General features: G+C 44.3%; 2 protein-coding genes across 6 annotated transcripts; both read left to right on the top strand.

The window, feature by feature from the left end:
* The first annotated feature begins 253 nt into the window (after positions 1-253).
* Positions 254-10,122, top strand: LOC145897798 (uncharacterized). The gene is made up of 12 exons (XM_082986243.1): positions 254-474; positions 4,158-4,417; positions 4,491-4,578; positions 4,644-4,750; positions 4,946-5,109; positions 6,056-6,259; positions 6,321-6,392; positions 7,802-7,858; positions 7,996-8,043; positions 8,176-8,365; positions 8,477-8,609; positions 8,751-10,122. Exons 1-12 carry the CDS (start codon positions 436-438, stop codon positions 9,417-9,419), a joined length of 2,031 nt encoding a protein of 676 aa, XP_082842369.1. The 5' UTR covers positions 254-435; the 3' UTR covers positions 9,420-10,122.
* A 2,433-nt stretch (positions 10,123-12,555) lies between these two features.
* LOC145898509 (CREB/ATF bZIP transcription factor-like) lies at positions 12,556-14,664 on the top strand. 5 transcript variants are annotated; one of them, XR_014402432.1, is made up of 5 exons: positions 12,556-12,640; positions 12,870-13,706; positions 13,866-13,923; positions 14,082-14,261; positions 14,344-14,664. XR_014402432.1 is itself a non-coding variant. In XM_082986992.1 (2 exons), exon 2 carries the CDS (start codon positions 12,883-12,885, stop codon positions 13,636-13,638), a length of 756 nt encoding a protein of 251 aa, XP_082843118.1. In that variant the 5' UTR covers positions 12,556-12,640; positions 12,870-12,882; the 3' UTR covers positions 13,639-14,664. The 5 variants fall into 5 exon arrangements, 1 of the variants encoding a protein (XP_082843118.1); XR_014402430.1 differs by having other exon boundaries at positions 13,866-14,261; XR_014402431.1 differs by having other exon boundaries at positions 12,870-13,923.
* Positions 14,665-15,602: the final 938 nt, after the last annotated feature.

Here is a 15,602-nt window from a genome sequence, read left to right as displayed (position 1 = left end):
ACCGCCCCGGAGTCCCCATTCGCATACTGGTTGCTTCTGCGGTTCGCGCTTGTGGCGCTTTGCCCCAGAACCCAAATACATTTTTTTTTCTTCTCTCCTTCTTGCTCCACTGCACTGGCGAAGAGTTGCGCTTTTTTTCTGGCGCCTTCGCCTATACCCCGTGAGCCCCAGTTATTCGCCCCAGCTTAAAAGGAGGCGAATGCGGCGTAGTGGCGTCAGTTTCAAATCGCTTTGTCGTTGATGTTGATATAGCACTCGATAGAGCTAAGAGGTTACCGTCAGCTCATTTAACAGTTAAATCACCAGAAGCGGATCTCGCTTGATTTCTATCACCTATCCGTGGATCTGTAGCAAGGATCAACCGAACGCTTTCGTTGATTAAAGTTCAAAGTGCGACGGGTTCGGAAGCTTTTATTCCTTCTCTGCAATTACGTCATGACGCAGACAGTGCCGGATACGTCAGCATACGTCAAGGTAAGTGTTTGTTCAATTTCTTCAAATTTTTATGAATTTCCAATGTAAACCCGAGATTGTGCGCCGTTGCGGCTTTGGCTTAACCGTGGTTATTTCCTGTGGTGTGTCGTCTTCGAAATCGGATCAAATGATCCCCGGATCCTAAGACGGCCGATGCAAATCGCGCGTGACTGTAACTGTCTGGCTACGTTCCGGTTGTAGACCGGTAAACATTTTTGACCTAACTTAAATTTTTAATCAGATAGTTGAAGTCTACGAAAATCAGATTAAATCATTTGCATTTTGCGCAAAAAATACAACGCAAATGAACGATACACACAATGAAATAAAAATGACATGGGTAATGCTAAAATCGTTATCGAAAGAAGTTTTCTTCATCACGTGGACTGGTTTCATGCAATCAAAAAATCACATAAAACAGGAGGTTCGCATGTACATTTTCCTAATTTCTGAATCTTCGTTTCAACCCACATTACAACTACGCATTGACAAACGTAGCGTCACTTTTCTTTTAGTTGTTCACAAGCACAACTCTAAACGTACAGGCATTCGATATGAGATCACTAAATCAGAGCTGGCCATGTTACTTCTTTTGAGCCTTAAAATCGGTGCACGATTTCTGCGCTCAAGCATTCTCATGGTCTTGGCCTCCGTTTTCTCACGATTACATGGTACGCGCGTGTGAACTGTCCACTCGTCTGACCGCACCACGCAAACTTTTTGGGTGAGAACGAGAAGGCACGAGGCAAAGGTCCCGGCTTGGATTAACCTGTCGAATGAGTGGCAACTGTTGGGCGCGGTAATTGGTCTGCAGACGCGATATGATTAATGGTGTGTCTTGTTGTCGTTAACAAAGCAATTTTTCCAATCCTATTTCCCTCAAAAACTGCCCAATGTGATTGTTTTAACATTTTTATTCGAATGTCAGTAAAACATCAAATATCCGGTCATGACAGTGTGTTCATTAGGATCATTTCCAAACGAATCTGCAGCTGTTTACGGGAGATGCGGGAGAGTTGATAATTAAGTCCCCGGGTCTGTACATTTTATCCACATTATCCGGCCTTCTACCACGTTTTTTCGACGCTTACCCCTCGATCAATTGGTGTTGCAATTGCGCGTAACGCTAGGTAAGATCCCAGTGCCACCTGGCGTCTGGAAACGTCCTATCTCATTGCTTTAAACCACTTTGTCGTCCCAGAGTTACAAACCTAATTTGAGTCTCGATCCTAATTATTATCCCCAAGGTGGAGACAATTGTCGGTTGCATCCGCCATGGTTTCGTTTTCCCGGAGTTAAACAGACCAAAATTAGGCTAAAACTGACGGCGCTAAGGACATGCATCGTGGCTTAACCTCTGACCCCTGCTGGCCCCTTCTGTTTGCCGAAAGGACGTCTGGTGCGAACCCGGGGCCGCAGAACTGCAGCAGTTCAAGTGCACTGATCCGGAAACCGAGCTTATAGAGACGGTCATATAGGCGCTCATTTACTGTGCGTCTATGGTAGACGCGCATCTGTCCGCTGGTATATGTCGATATGCGACCCCCTGATAGCTGGGAAGACACGGGGATATGTGACGTAAACAAAGCTGTATGTCGTGAGCGAACGTTCCCGGACGCTGGTGCGTCGTGTTCGGAAACACAAACTAGCGGCGTACATTGGATTGTCTGGCCGTCGTCCCGCGTTCATTGCCGGTCGCGTGTAAGTTTATGTTAATGTGCAGGATGGAAGTAAATTCCTTAAGGCCAAACATAAGCACGGGTATTACGCCCTGACGATGCTAGCGGAAAGTATATTTATTTTCGTGGGTTGTTTCATCTCTTTCATTCGCCACTTGTTGAAACACAACTAGAACTTTAAATACGAGTTTATTCAAGAAGAACATAGTACATGATCCCACAAGTAATGAAATTCAGTTGTAAATTTGTCTTCATTCATCCAACATTACATTCAAACAAAAATTCCTAAACTTTAATGGAAGAAACAATCGGTAGTCGCTGGTTACTTTATGCCGAACAAAAAATATCATTGCACTGCTGCCAGTCCTCGTGCGCAACTCCTTATTTCAAGTCACACACGGTAGCACATTCAGAAAGAGCCACAATGTCGGATTTATGGTAACTTGTGGCCGGGTTTGTTGTTTTTGCTCCCGCCCCAAAATGGATCAAAGCACCCGGCGTCGACTGTTAATTCCGGGAGGACTCGCGAGCCACGTGCATTGTTCTCCAACCAGCACATCTCCGCGACAATAGCAAATCGCCGCCGATCGCGTGTTCTGCACTCTTATGTTTACAGTTATCGCCACGATGAATCAGTTTGGCCTTTGCCATCTATCGGCCCCTGTGTGTGGCCCCATGTATTTACGATCACCTCCCTCGGGCCCCTCGCCCAAACAACGAGAAGTAGCGCGTGTGGTTTCTCGACCTCGTCGCTTTGAGTTTCAACGATCCCATTCGTCCAGGCTTTTGAATGACTAGAAGTCAAACGTAACCTGGCACGATAAATGCTCTAAACTGGTGCCGACTCATCGAAAGGCCTTTATTCTTAGGTCGCCGGGTCCAGTGAGTAAGACAAAGGGATTTAGCGTTTAAATACAAAGGGGTAAAATTATATAAATGCTAACTCTCGGAAGATATCCCAAAGCATCCATATAAAGCAAAAGTTTTGAGCGGTTTTAATGCACTTCATCGTCCATCCGTCATCAATCATGATCTTTGCACATTTTCCGGCATGTCTCGTCGTCCACTTCGAATTCAATTGGCCGAGCGGCATCTCTTGACGTTATCTAATCTTGCGCGCGCCAAGCCGACTCCCAGGGGTGTTTTGATACGGCGGCCAAATAGGAAAAAACAAACGACTTTCATTTCGAACCGCGTGGCCCGCCAAGTCCTCGAGCCTCTAAACTATTTTTGCCACTAATCGCTTTTAAGTTTGCGCTGCCGACTGCCTGGCAGCCACGTTCCCGTCGGCGAGACCCGCAGACTCGTTAGTAGCGAGAGGCGGTATACCCAGGTCAATACCAAGACCGCCGTTCAAACGGCTTTGTCGTAGCAAATGCCCTGCGACCTCGGGAGTACGGGGGCGTGAAACGAGAAGCGGCAACCGGTTCCGCATTGGAGCCTTTCAATGGTTAACGCGCTTGCTTTATCGTTTGAACTCTGGCCGATGATAAATACACTTTCAGCAGTTTTTACACACAAACAACTTGTTGCGGGACGGGAGTTTTGAGGGTCTCTGAGCAGCCAAGCCCGACGTTCTTTTGCAAATAATTGTTTCAAGAAAGGCGTGCGCTATAAAATTTCTATTTGCTAACGGATTTTACGATGCACTTTCGGCGGCCGCAGCATGGAAAATGAGAAACGAGTCTCGTGGGCCTTCCGTCACCCATTGAGATTTCATTGAGCTCTCGCCCACTTGACGCGAGGCTTTAACTTGTCAAGGCATCAAATAACCAGTCCGACGAACAAGGCGTGAAGGTGTTGATCAGCACCAATGCACCGCCAGGTATCACCTAGCGATCAGTCGTCGGGTCTTCGGCTTCGGCGCCTGCCTCACCGGGGGTCGGCTACCCTACAAGGAGTGTTGTCAAACATACAAATTCACAAGCTTTTATTCCGTATTGTTTTTCGCGCCGTGCAACATTCTAAACACTTTATATAAACGCCTTTAACTTTTATGTGCAGGAAGCGCTCTCTCTCGTTTGTGACGACAATTCACTTTTCGACGTTTTTCACCACTCGCCACCTCAAAAAGCCTCCTTTGTCGCATTCGACACAACAGCACACTCACCATCCACACAACCTTCATCACCACCGACGATGACATCACTTTCATCCACGTCATCCATGTCGTCATCAGCTTCGTCTCCGGCAGTTTTGGGCACGCCACCAAGGGCCTTGTTTAATCAATTCGGCGACACCCAGGGCAGTCCCAACATAAATAGGTTTGTTTGCTTTTAACTCAATATTTGGTTGAGGGAAATTATTAACAATCGATATGCATTATTTTTGTTGCAGTGATAAGACCAGGTCATGGCAGAATAACGAAAACACAATGTTTTCTTTCTACGATTCGACATCGATGTGCATAAGTGGCGGAAGTACCGTAAGTTAATACTCGTACTTGACATCTGCTTGTTTGTTGGTCATAACGTTTCCTTTTTATACCAGACTCCGGGAAACAGAAACTCCGGGTATTCTTGCGACGAAGATTACAACGTTAAAACCGAAAGAGTTGACCCCGGCTTCGACCATCACCCCGGCATGATGCAAACCGGGTAAGTGGATGGAAATGTGCTGAAACATGTACGAATTCAAGGCGTATACAACAGTTGCGAATACATTCAATGTAGTTTGTTCATGCAAACAGTGAAGCAACCATATTGCACACCTGATTTTTCATACATTTTTCACATTACAAATATAAAATCAATGATACCAATATCCAGCACTAATTCAGGTCTTATTCACAGACCTATGGCAAGTACAGCGTTTCCTAACAATGGCAGTTCGTATCACCAACCTCCGTTGAATGTTCCAAGGCAATCGCATCCTCCGTTTGGTGGACCGACTCTCCAGGACACCCAGCAGTTTCAATCAGGACAAAAGAAGGAGAAGCGAGTCCTCGTGCCAGCAGGTGATGAATTTGTTTCCACGGTTGGTTTATTTACCCCCCTGTCACCGAACAAAAGGCCAGGGCAGGTCTTTGCGGGACTTTTTGAGACAAAACGCCTTTAAAACCGCGCACAAAAATAAACTCCCATGTGCGCGACAATATTTTGACTATCGGCTTAGGTTTGCCTCCACGACAGCGAAAGGGAAGAAATTGGGGGTTGCACAGCCCGCAACTTGGTTTACAGTCGCCATTTACCATTGGGTTCCTCCTGTCGTGCTTACCGCAACTCGCAACACGGCGCTTGTGACGGTGGAGCGTAAACAATATTGCCCCCTCCCTGTGTCGCATATTTTCCCACTCCATAAGACAGTTCCCTATGTTGCCAATTGTCACTAGCGGGGGGCGTTTGAAGTAGGGCCCCAAGCGCTGACAGCCCAGCCAACGCTAATCCTCCTGTAAACGCGCGAATCGTGTCGAGTCAGGGTCCAGGGATCGCCCCAAGCACGACTCCGCCTTTGGTGGATCGCCAAACAGGACGATTCGCTGATTGACGGTGAAAGGATCGCGTGCCACTTCTCCATGTGGCAACAACGTGGTCTCAGTTTCAGGGACGTTTATAAATGAAACCGCAGGGATTTAGGATCTCTGTGTATGACAAAGCGAAGTTCATGACCTCCCAGCTTTCATCGGACCAAGATTATCGTTTCATATCATGTTTACATAGCGAAAGAATAAAGAGAGTGTACCCTAAGTCGGCATAATAAGTCTAAACCGAATCTTTGGTCACGAAAGAGAAGTTAAGACATGAAAATGTCTAGTACAAAGATTTTGCTGAACGATTTATCTATTTCTCTGCATACGTTCACAATCGGGGTCACCAAAAATTGTAATGTACTGTTTCTCCATACGTAATGTACAATACTTTGAGACATTTGAAAGCAATTCTAAAATAAGCCTACTCCCACAGACCCTCTGATGTGGACCTCGTATCACGTAATGTTGTGGCTGGAATGGGTCGTCAATGAGTACGGACTCCATCACATCGACCTCGGAAAGTTTTCACACATCCGCGGCCCCGAACTGTGCAAGATGACCGTGGAGGACTTGTCCAAGTACACGACACGTTACAACAGCGAAGTTTTAGTGCAACACATGAAGTTCCTCAAACAAGGTATGCATGATTGTGTTTTAAGCAGGTTTTTTTGCACTAATGACGATCTTTACTATCGCAGCTGCAATACATCAATTGCCGGCCATTAAATCCGAGAAACTTGGGACGATCAATGCCCCTCTGACAATAGAAGGTACATACAAACTTTTCAAATGAAGTCTTCGGTCTGTTTAGCACCAGCGATATTCTAAACATACGAATTTGCTAAAGAACATTACAATGCAATCCAGTATTTAGAATGCTTTTAACCCTTGCGGTACAGGAACGAAAATAAGTGCACATTGTGTGCGACATCTTTCAAGCGTTCATAAATAAACAACCACACAAACAATAGTGCCCCTAATGCTCTGCTCCATAACAATAACAAAAAAACGGGAAATAGTATGGATGCAGTTGCGTCAGCGGTAACAAAATCCGTTCTACAGCCCCGGCTTGATACAATGTGTTGAGTGTGTATACAGTCGAGGGCAGTTAGCGCCCACCGCCATTCACCGCAGCTCATGTGCCCCACGCCACCCGTGAAGCTTCTGCAATGTGACACCGATTTGCAAATTGGTTTTGGTGTCTGCAAGGCCGTAGGTCACGCGCACAGACAAACAAAATGACGAAAAACACTATTTTCGGAGCCTTGCGTCATTCGTCTCGCTAGTCTCGCGAGAACTGTCACTGTGTGCGTCCCAACGTGGCAAGCTGTGGAGCGCTGATCTGATCTCGCCCGCTCTTTGCTTGCCATCTTTGGCTGCCAGTGGACACCAGCGCTCCGAAACTGCCCGCCGAGTGATAGATTCGCGCGTGCGCCCTCCACTAAAGCGCCCTTTCACCCGCGGTAAATTAGATTACGCGGATCACGCGAAAACGGTAAAAGCTTTTTGCCCTCGGACGTTAAAAATGCGGCGCGAACACGTCAATGCGAACATGGAGCTTTAAGTAAAACCTGAGGATAGTGATTGGAGTAAAATCCAGTCCGCTGTGTGTGCTGGACCAATCAAGTCCCGTGCGACCACGCGCCGGGCGCAAATCAAACTCACCAGAATTGAAGCGAGCATCCAGTTTGAATGGCAATTACGGTTAAGCTTGCGCAACAACCGTATTTTTAATGCTTCATTTCAAGCTGCTGGCGCACGCGAACACTTTCACGTTTGGGGTGATGTTCTCGACCAGACTGAGACGGGTGGATACGCGTCGTCTGCGTTTGACATGACTGCAACAAATTTGTTGAGCCTCTCCCCTGTGGCGACCTTTAAATGTGCTTCTGCTTTATAACCCTGCTCCCAAAACTACCTGTCGTCGTTGTCTTGATTTCCCGCCGGCGCCCGACACTTCCAAAACACTGTGCAGTATCAGTAAGTGGTTGCGAACAGGCGCTTGTCATCGTTAGAAAGGGCCGCAAAACCAACAATACACACAAGCTGCACAATAGCACAATTTACACCAACATGCAGCATTCGGTTGTCGAAAGCTTGAGTAATAGCTCTTGTGGCGCACGCGGCGAACGCAGTCGACCACGAACCCATCTAATATTCCTACTTTTGTTTCTCGCAGACTATCGCGCTATCTACCAAGGAGCCGACACCGGGAGCGAGAAGCTATCACTTGAAGGTACGTAGCAGGTTCAGATTGCTTTACTGTTTGTTGCGGAAACATGTTAATTGGTTTGTCGACGGGCACGCATCGGCGCGCTTTGGCCCGCCATGATATTTCAACGCCTCTAACTGTGCCGTTTTTTGTTCTCGCAGAAACCTACAGCCTTCTGGGTCCCCTCTGCAGCCGCCTGTGTAAGCAAGGTAAGAAAATTGTGATTGGTTTGTGGCGATTGATGTCTTTGGCTTATGTTTTGTAATACGTCTCGGCCGGATGAAAGTGCGCGTGTTTACACGGGATTTCGACCTAACAGGTGTTTCAACATATTTTGTTAGGAGGCGGACAAATCCAACTCTGGCAGTTCCTACTTGAGTTGCTCAGCGATTCCGTCAACTCGAGTTGTATCACGTGGGAAGGAACGAGCGGCGAATTCAAAATGGTGGATCCTGACGAGGTGGCTCGCCGCTGGGGGGAGAGAAAGAGCAAACCGAACATGAATTACGACAAACTCAGTCGTGCGTTAAGGTTTGTGCAAAAACATTTCATTCAACCACTTTGTTTAACATTTGTTTAGACTTTGAATCTAAATGGTCGTTTATTTACGATTTGTTACCGATCCATTAACATTCTTTGCAGATATTATTATGACAAGAACATAATGACTAAAGTGCACGGCAAGAGGTACGCATACAAATTCGACTTTCACGGCCTAGCTCAGGCGATTCAAGTCACCAATAATACCGAGAGATACGGATATACATACACACAGGTCAGTAAAGTTTGGACAAAACTAAATATGCAAACAAAAATTGACAAAATTATCACAATGCTGCAAAATTCATAAACTTATACTAGAAGTAACCGTTATCCATCATTGTCTAACTTTAAGTATATCTATTCTTCAACACAGTCTCCACGCCTGCCGAGCTATGCTGAAACCCTCAAGCAAGTGGCGCCCAGTGTCCCCCCGCCGACCGAAACCGACGCTTTTTCCACCAACACAACAGCAGCAGCAACAAACCAGCACCTTCCCCATGGCGACGATTCGTCTTTCGTTCCTTCTCCGTACAATCCTGGCCATTATTCAAACCAGCACCCGCAATCCGACTACAGCAATCGCAACTCCTGGAGCGACTCCTCAAGCACCATGTCCGGCTACTATTGTAACGGTTTGGAGACTTCGATTAGCAGTACAGAAGCAGCGCCCATTCCGCGTTTAAGCAGTTCGTCAGCTTCAAACATGAGCGGTTTTAACACAGGGGCGCCTTACAGCTACACTTCAGGAGCACAGCAAGTTTCCCAGCACCAGGAAATGAGCTACACAGGCTACATGGACACAAACAGCGCACAACCGCCGCTCTATTACTACCCTGTAGCGTCGGATCAATACAACCAGCAGACCACGTTGTGCGACTCTCTCGCTTCCTATGCGATTGCGACACCGCCCTATTTGACATCCAATGGCGCATATACATGTGGGCAAGAAGCGTACGCTAACACGGCACCCACAGCTGTTGCGGACACGTTTTATCCGCCACCTCTAGAGCCAACAGCAGTGGATGCGGCCGCCATGTATTGATGAACCTCTTGATTTGTACCTCGTCCGCCAAACGACCCTGAGTTACGTTGCCAAATAAGCAACCTCACTGTGACAGAGAACGCCCGCTGCTGCCACACGTCACTGCGCCATGTCTTTGCCACATGTCACTGCGCCATGCCGGTGACACATGTTCGCATATCATTACAACATCGCATAACATTAACCAACAAAGTGCTGCTTATTCATGCCTGCACTCTTTCAGTTTTGTATAAAAGTGAACGTAATTACGTGGGTACTGTCTTTTTTATGCCGATTAGTTCCGAAACTGTTTTCGTTTTGCCCTGTGTACTTTTTCCAATTCCTTTCATTAACTATGGAATTCTTTTGCGACAAGATCCATCCGTGGGCGGGTCCCTATATACGGAGTTGCGCCGTGAAACTCTAGTCGCTGTGCTATTTCGCAGTATTACGTTGTGTCAATCAGCATCTTTAACTCTCTGTTATTTATCTTTGTTCACGATGTCGATGCCTCGTTTTGTACAAATCCGTTCCCCGTTTTTTCTCGCCATATTTATGACATAGACATATTTTCGTATTTCTCGACGAAACCGAACCCCATTGTTTGTAAATTCATAACAGGTGCGTGGACGCGTGTTGCGCGTGTGTGGTCCGTTACGCTCGTATACATCATTGCAAGGCATGAAACTTTCAACGAAAACAGAAAACACGCCACTTGTAAGTGAACGGCCGTCTCAATTTTCTGGCGCGCGCCGATGTTGCCAAAATACAATTATCTTGAGTTGACCCTCGCATGAAAAGTCTCGATTGCAGAACATTAACCGGGAAGCTGAGGCAGGAGGGTTTCAAGGTTTCAGCAACTTGGTCACGAGCCAAACAGATTCTGTAGTTTTTAACGCAGCTTCGTGGGCGATCGCGTAACCGTTAGTTCGTTTGCCATTGAAGTAACGTGGCCTCAACGAGTAAAAATTAGGCGATAATTGAAAAATGAGTCTTGAGGAATGAATGTCCGAACACGTTTAACATTTTTTTATTTATATAAACCCTAACGTTCGTTGTGTTGAAAAGTACCGATAACAAGACCTTCTATGAATTGACTCCTCGAAAAGTATAAAAATTTATGACGTCATGCTTGCAGCCTAATCGCACAAGTTCATCAGATCATGGTTAAAACTGTTTATAGACAATAACCAAAAGCTTACCAAATTGACTTGTTCTCCAATCACATGCTTGCTTACGATATGTTTAATTATTTTCATTATGTGTATGACAAATAAATTTTCGGCAAATAATTTTCTCTATTGTGTTGAACAGAGTCAACAACAACTTCTTTACTCAAACTGTAAAAAAACCATTAAGGTTGCTTTTAGTCCTGTTTGTAACACTTAGTGTTGTGGGAAATGCGTTTGACAAGTATTCTTTCCCGTTGAAATGATATTCCCATAGACAACGAGTCGGAAATGGCAGAGGCCACACGGCTTGACTCTACCGCTTTGCTAAAAACAAACAGCTCCTTTTCATCGCTTGGAAACTTTGAACAGTTTACCACAACGTTGAAAGTTTTTGCTCGAAAAGCAATGAAAAAGTCAGTATCACAGGGTGACGGGACATCTTGAACTTAAAGCGTCCGATTACAAAGACGGGGTCCCCATCGCATGGCCGCCGGGGCCCAGCCGTTTATCCTGACCCTAAGTGGGTGTCGTGTTTCACCATCGGGGCTGTGATGGGTTTTCGCGGTGACCGCCCCAAGTTACTGCGCGAACTCGCCTGGAAAATGCCTCGGGACAATTGGGAACCTGGGATTGAGGTAATCCTGCACGTTCTGTTTGGGTGGCGCGGCTCTGTGGGTCAAAGGATCCAAGGTGAGGTTTTGCCCTTGTGGAAATACGACTCCAGGATCTTATGGTAACCACTTGGAATCCCGATCCTGGTTTATGATGTTGAATATTTAAGAGGAGCAGTCATTCTCGCTGTGGTATAAGTGACTGGTATTCTGCGTTTGGAAAATAATGAAATGTAGCTAAATTACAATTGATTTTACAACCAAAATCGTAGACTAGCCACCACCTAAAAATAATTTTTTGTAAATAAGAAATTCGTCAAAATGATTCACAATTCATTATTTTGGGCAAAGTGGTGTGGACTGTTTTCCCTGATGCTTTTTTCCCAAACGCTTAGCTAACATTGGTAATCGCGTGAAAGTCGCACTGTTTTACCGTGAGAACGACTTCTCGTCGCGTCGTGGACTGACTCGGGAATGCCGGTATCTCGTAAACTTGGTCTTCGCCGTGAACGGACAGCGTTTGATGCGCTGAAACCCACAATCCTGCGCTGTACTTCAAGGGGTGCGCAGGATTGAGTGTCAAGTGGGCAGGGCTTAATACGTTGGGTGGCTCTATTGTTGTTTGGCTAACGATGTTTGAAGGAAGTTTGCTTTTTTGAAATTCTTCCTTTGGTAAAATCAGCGCTGGCGCATTGGAGTAAGTGAGCATTTCTTTCAGAGCCGAATTTTTTTTTCGCGCCCTCATTGCGGAGACTTAGTGGCATCTTTGCAGTTATGAGTCATGGCAAATGGCTTGAGGGTCTTCCACGGGCCAATGATTAAGTCTATTTGTGGTATCTTCGGACAATGGTTGCTGTTGTTCCCACGGAAAATTTTCTTTTTTAACTAATAAGCTCTGGCATTTTAATTATAAAATCCACATTAAAGTTTTATTAAAAAAAAGATAGGTCAAGTTTCGGTGCAGTTTATTAAAAAAGCAGTCTCCACAAATTCGAGGAAATCATGCAGTCGATGGACTAACAGAAATTTAACAGAAAAAGCTTTCAAACGTTATAATTTTATACACTTTTCATTCAACTAAATGTATCCAAACCTATTACGTCATCCTTGTGGCTAAGTGAAAGAAGTCCACCAGATAATGGGTAAAAATGTTTAGGTATAGACAGTAACCAAAAACTAACTAGATTGACTAGTTCTTCAATCACGTTCTTACAATATCTTTGATTCTTTTATTTGTGTGTATGCCAAATAATTTTGGACAAACGTTTTTTAGTATATTTTGGGATAATAGTATTCATTTTGCATACCCTGTAATTTTGTGAACTTCGACCCCAGCCATTTAGTTGCGCAACTTGCGCATGCGCAGTGGTACGAAATACGTACAGGTTGCGTTTCGGATTCATTCATTTTGTTTTTTGAGAACTTTGCTGCCGAACAAACTTTGTGCTCAATTTATATGGTGGGTGATAATTTTGCTTTATTTGTAACTAAACATTACTCAACTATCTGTTGTAGTTTTGTGTGCTGTGCGTAATTTTGGCACATATAAGTTATTGGAAAAGTTTGCCTTTGTCACGTTTTTGCGTGGTTTGTAGAGTGTTGTGACTTTTACTATTAAAAATGATTAGTGAAGATAATTACCGACTTTTGGATGAATTTAGTGACTTTGAGCGCTCGTTTTTTTACAGTGACCCTGTTATTATGAACTGTATGGAACAATCCTATGGCCTGAGAAGAATCTCCAGTCTAACTCCTCCGTACGATGGTAGTGAGATGTCTTCTGGCAATGAATCTGATACCGAAATGAATGATATTGATGGACTTTTTGCCGAACTAAATGACTTGAAACCACCAACATCTGATGACAAGGTGAATGATTTGGTTGATGAGCCAACTTCCACTAATCACCCTGCAAAAAGAAAGCGGGCCAATGTTACTGCTGAAGTGCAAGTTAAAACAAGGAGCAAAAAAAACAAATTATCTTATTCCAGTACTGCCACAAAAGCCAAACAAGTTTGCACCAATCGCAATGCTGTGTTAGCTCGTCAAAATCGCGAGAAGAAGAAAGAATACATTCACAGTTTGGAAAATAAGGTTGAAAATCAAAATAAAGAAAACGATGCGCTTAAACAGAGAGTTCAGACTTTGGAAAGTGACGTCACGGAGCTGAACAATGAAGTGGAATACCTACGGGAGGTTCTTTTGAACCAAAGTGACCTTGCCAGTGTTTTACAGGCAGTGGCTGCTTCTCCCAAAATCAAGATGTGCAACAACTTTGAAACGAGTAACAGTGCTCCCGACCACAGCTACTCAAAATCCAAGGAGTCTGATGTTCCTTCACTCCCCAAAAAGGATGACCGCAAAGGTGGCATTTGTTTGCATGTTGCTGATGGGACTGTTTCATTTGAAATGTGCCACAAATGCAATGAAAAACACCACAAATCCAAGGGTTCATAATGGATGATGACGCGATGATCTCAGAGGGAATTGGACAATCCAATGGAACTGCGATTACTAACTAAATGGTCGGTCTATGTACCATTACTACTCTACAGTAGTTAAAAGTCAAAAAAAGTTTCTTTAGCTTTTCGAATGTCTCTTTACTATCAGGGGTTTGTGGCAAGCATTGTATACCTAGGCTCCATTGTAGAATTGTCGTATTATGCTTTTCTTTATTTTGTTAGGTTTACACGACAATTCCTGGATACTTCGCAAAGCAAAGTCCTGTTTCTACCTTAAAATGTCGGTTAAAGTTCTTTATACTCTTTGCTATACTGTTATGTTTCAACATAAGTGTAGTTTGACATAAAAACGTCTCAAAAAGGTTTTATATAAGTTACTTTTGTCATACATCCTGATACCATCCAAGAACACTTTTTACACTAGTCTTTTTGCGGCAGGTTATCTTGGATCTGTTGGTTTTCTTGTCATCTCTCGACATATCTAAACAGTGAAGTATAAACAGTATCGACATGTCATACAACCACATACCAGAATAGCCTTATTCTAATTGCTTGTGCAGTTGTATTTTCACAGGTGTCGCTGCATCAACGTTCTGGTCAAGAAAGCCATCATTCTAGGTACGGTATATGATACGGTAGTCATATACCGAATAAACGTGTACTTAGAACATTGGTAAATAATCCCCAAATTTTATTTTAGCCTAACCAATGCTTGCCACCCCTGCCTTGAAAATTTGTGGACCTGTGGATTTCCGTGTAAGTTGTGTGTCTAAATGCTTTATCGCTCCATGCCTATACTTGTCTGAAAATTTTGTACATATGAACTGTATGTTAAAACTAACGTCTGTTCAGAACTGAAAATACATTGTTTTCAAAAACAGTTTTTGCATATGGATAAATGTCGTTCAGTTCATGTGACAAACGTTCTTTTGTAATGGCTTCTTCTAAACTTTCATCGTTTTTGTTTTTACCGAGTGTATTGTTTTCTTTCACCTTGGCAATCGAACATTTGTATATTGGTTTCCTGTGGTGATATTATACAAGTGCTCTTTATCGAAAGACAGGCCATTAACATTCTTGATTATTAAGGGGTAAAAAAGGGTTTGAAACCTTTTTTTATGTGTGAATAATACATTAACTTGCTCGTACATCAATTAAATGTTATTTACAAATAACCACTCTAAAAAATCCGTTTGGAAACGCGCACAATTCATCATACTGCCCGATTGCACTCGTTGAGGAATAATCCAGAATGCACTGGTCTATTAAATCTAGCAGACCAACTCTCTGTTTTAAACTCTAGCGCTCATCAGCAGATGAATAGTAGTGTCAGTACCGCCGCACCGTAAATCACGCACAGCTGATGCGCTTGGCCGACATCTGCTTGAATTAGATACGTTTGCAAATGCGTTGTTAGGAATCGCGACATTTAAAACAATATCCTTGTTTACTTCGCAGCAATGTGTTTGTATTTTTGCGGGTCGAAAACGACCTAACGCATCCCATTCTCGCACAAACTCCGCACACGGGAATATAACGACAAACAAGGATGTAGTGCATACGAGCCTCAAATATCCCACAAACCCTGCCATGCCATTTGTTTGAAAAAAGTGCACCGGTAGGTGGCGCCACTAAGCCGTAAAACGCAGACCAACTTATCTGTGAACAAAGGCAAAGAATTGCACCGCGCAGTTGTCTGACATGTGTTTAGTACAAGGTTGTAAGCGGGCCCAACATTTCAGCCCTGATTCAAAAATTAAAATTAGACCTTGAAGTGAAATTACAGCACAATTTCTGCGGTGCGAGATCAATTGTTTCAAGCATGCTCAGCATAAGGTGTGACGTCATCGGACGCATGTTGATGTAATAGTGTGTTGATACGATGCAAATGTGACAGCCCGGTTTGATTGTTTTAGTCTGTCCCTGCTTACAACCATTCGTAAACGGCTCCTTAGTAAT

The sequence above is a fragment of the Ascidia mentula genome, chromosome 4, assembly GCF_947561715.1.
Source record: "Ascidia mentula chromosome 4, kaAscMent1.1, whole genome shotgun sequence".
NCBI lineage: Eukaryota > Metazoa > Chordata > Ascidiacea > Phlebobranchia > Ascidiidae > Ascidia > Ascidia mentula.
The sequence above is the reverse complement of the archived record's forward strand: the minus strand, read 5'-3'. Positions and strand labels throughout refer to the sequence as shown.

Coding starts and splice junctions, on each gene's coding strand:
- LOC145897798 (XM_082986243.1), top strand. CDS start 436: ATGACGCAGACAGTGCCGGATACGTCAGCATACGTCAAG. Junction 475..4,157: donor ATACGTCAGCATACGTCAAG/GTAAGTGTTTGT, acceptor TTTTATGTGCAG/GAAGCGCTCTCTCTCGTTTG. Junction 6,260..6,320: donor CATGAAGTTCCTCAAACAAG/GTATGCATGATT, acceptor TTACTATCGCAG/CTGCAATACATCAATTGCCG.
- LOC145898509 (XM_082986992.1), top strand. CDS start 12,883: ATGAACTGTATGGAACAATCCTATGGCCTGAGAAGAATCTCCAGTCTA.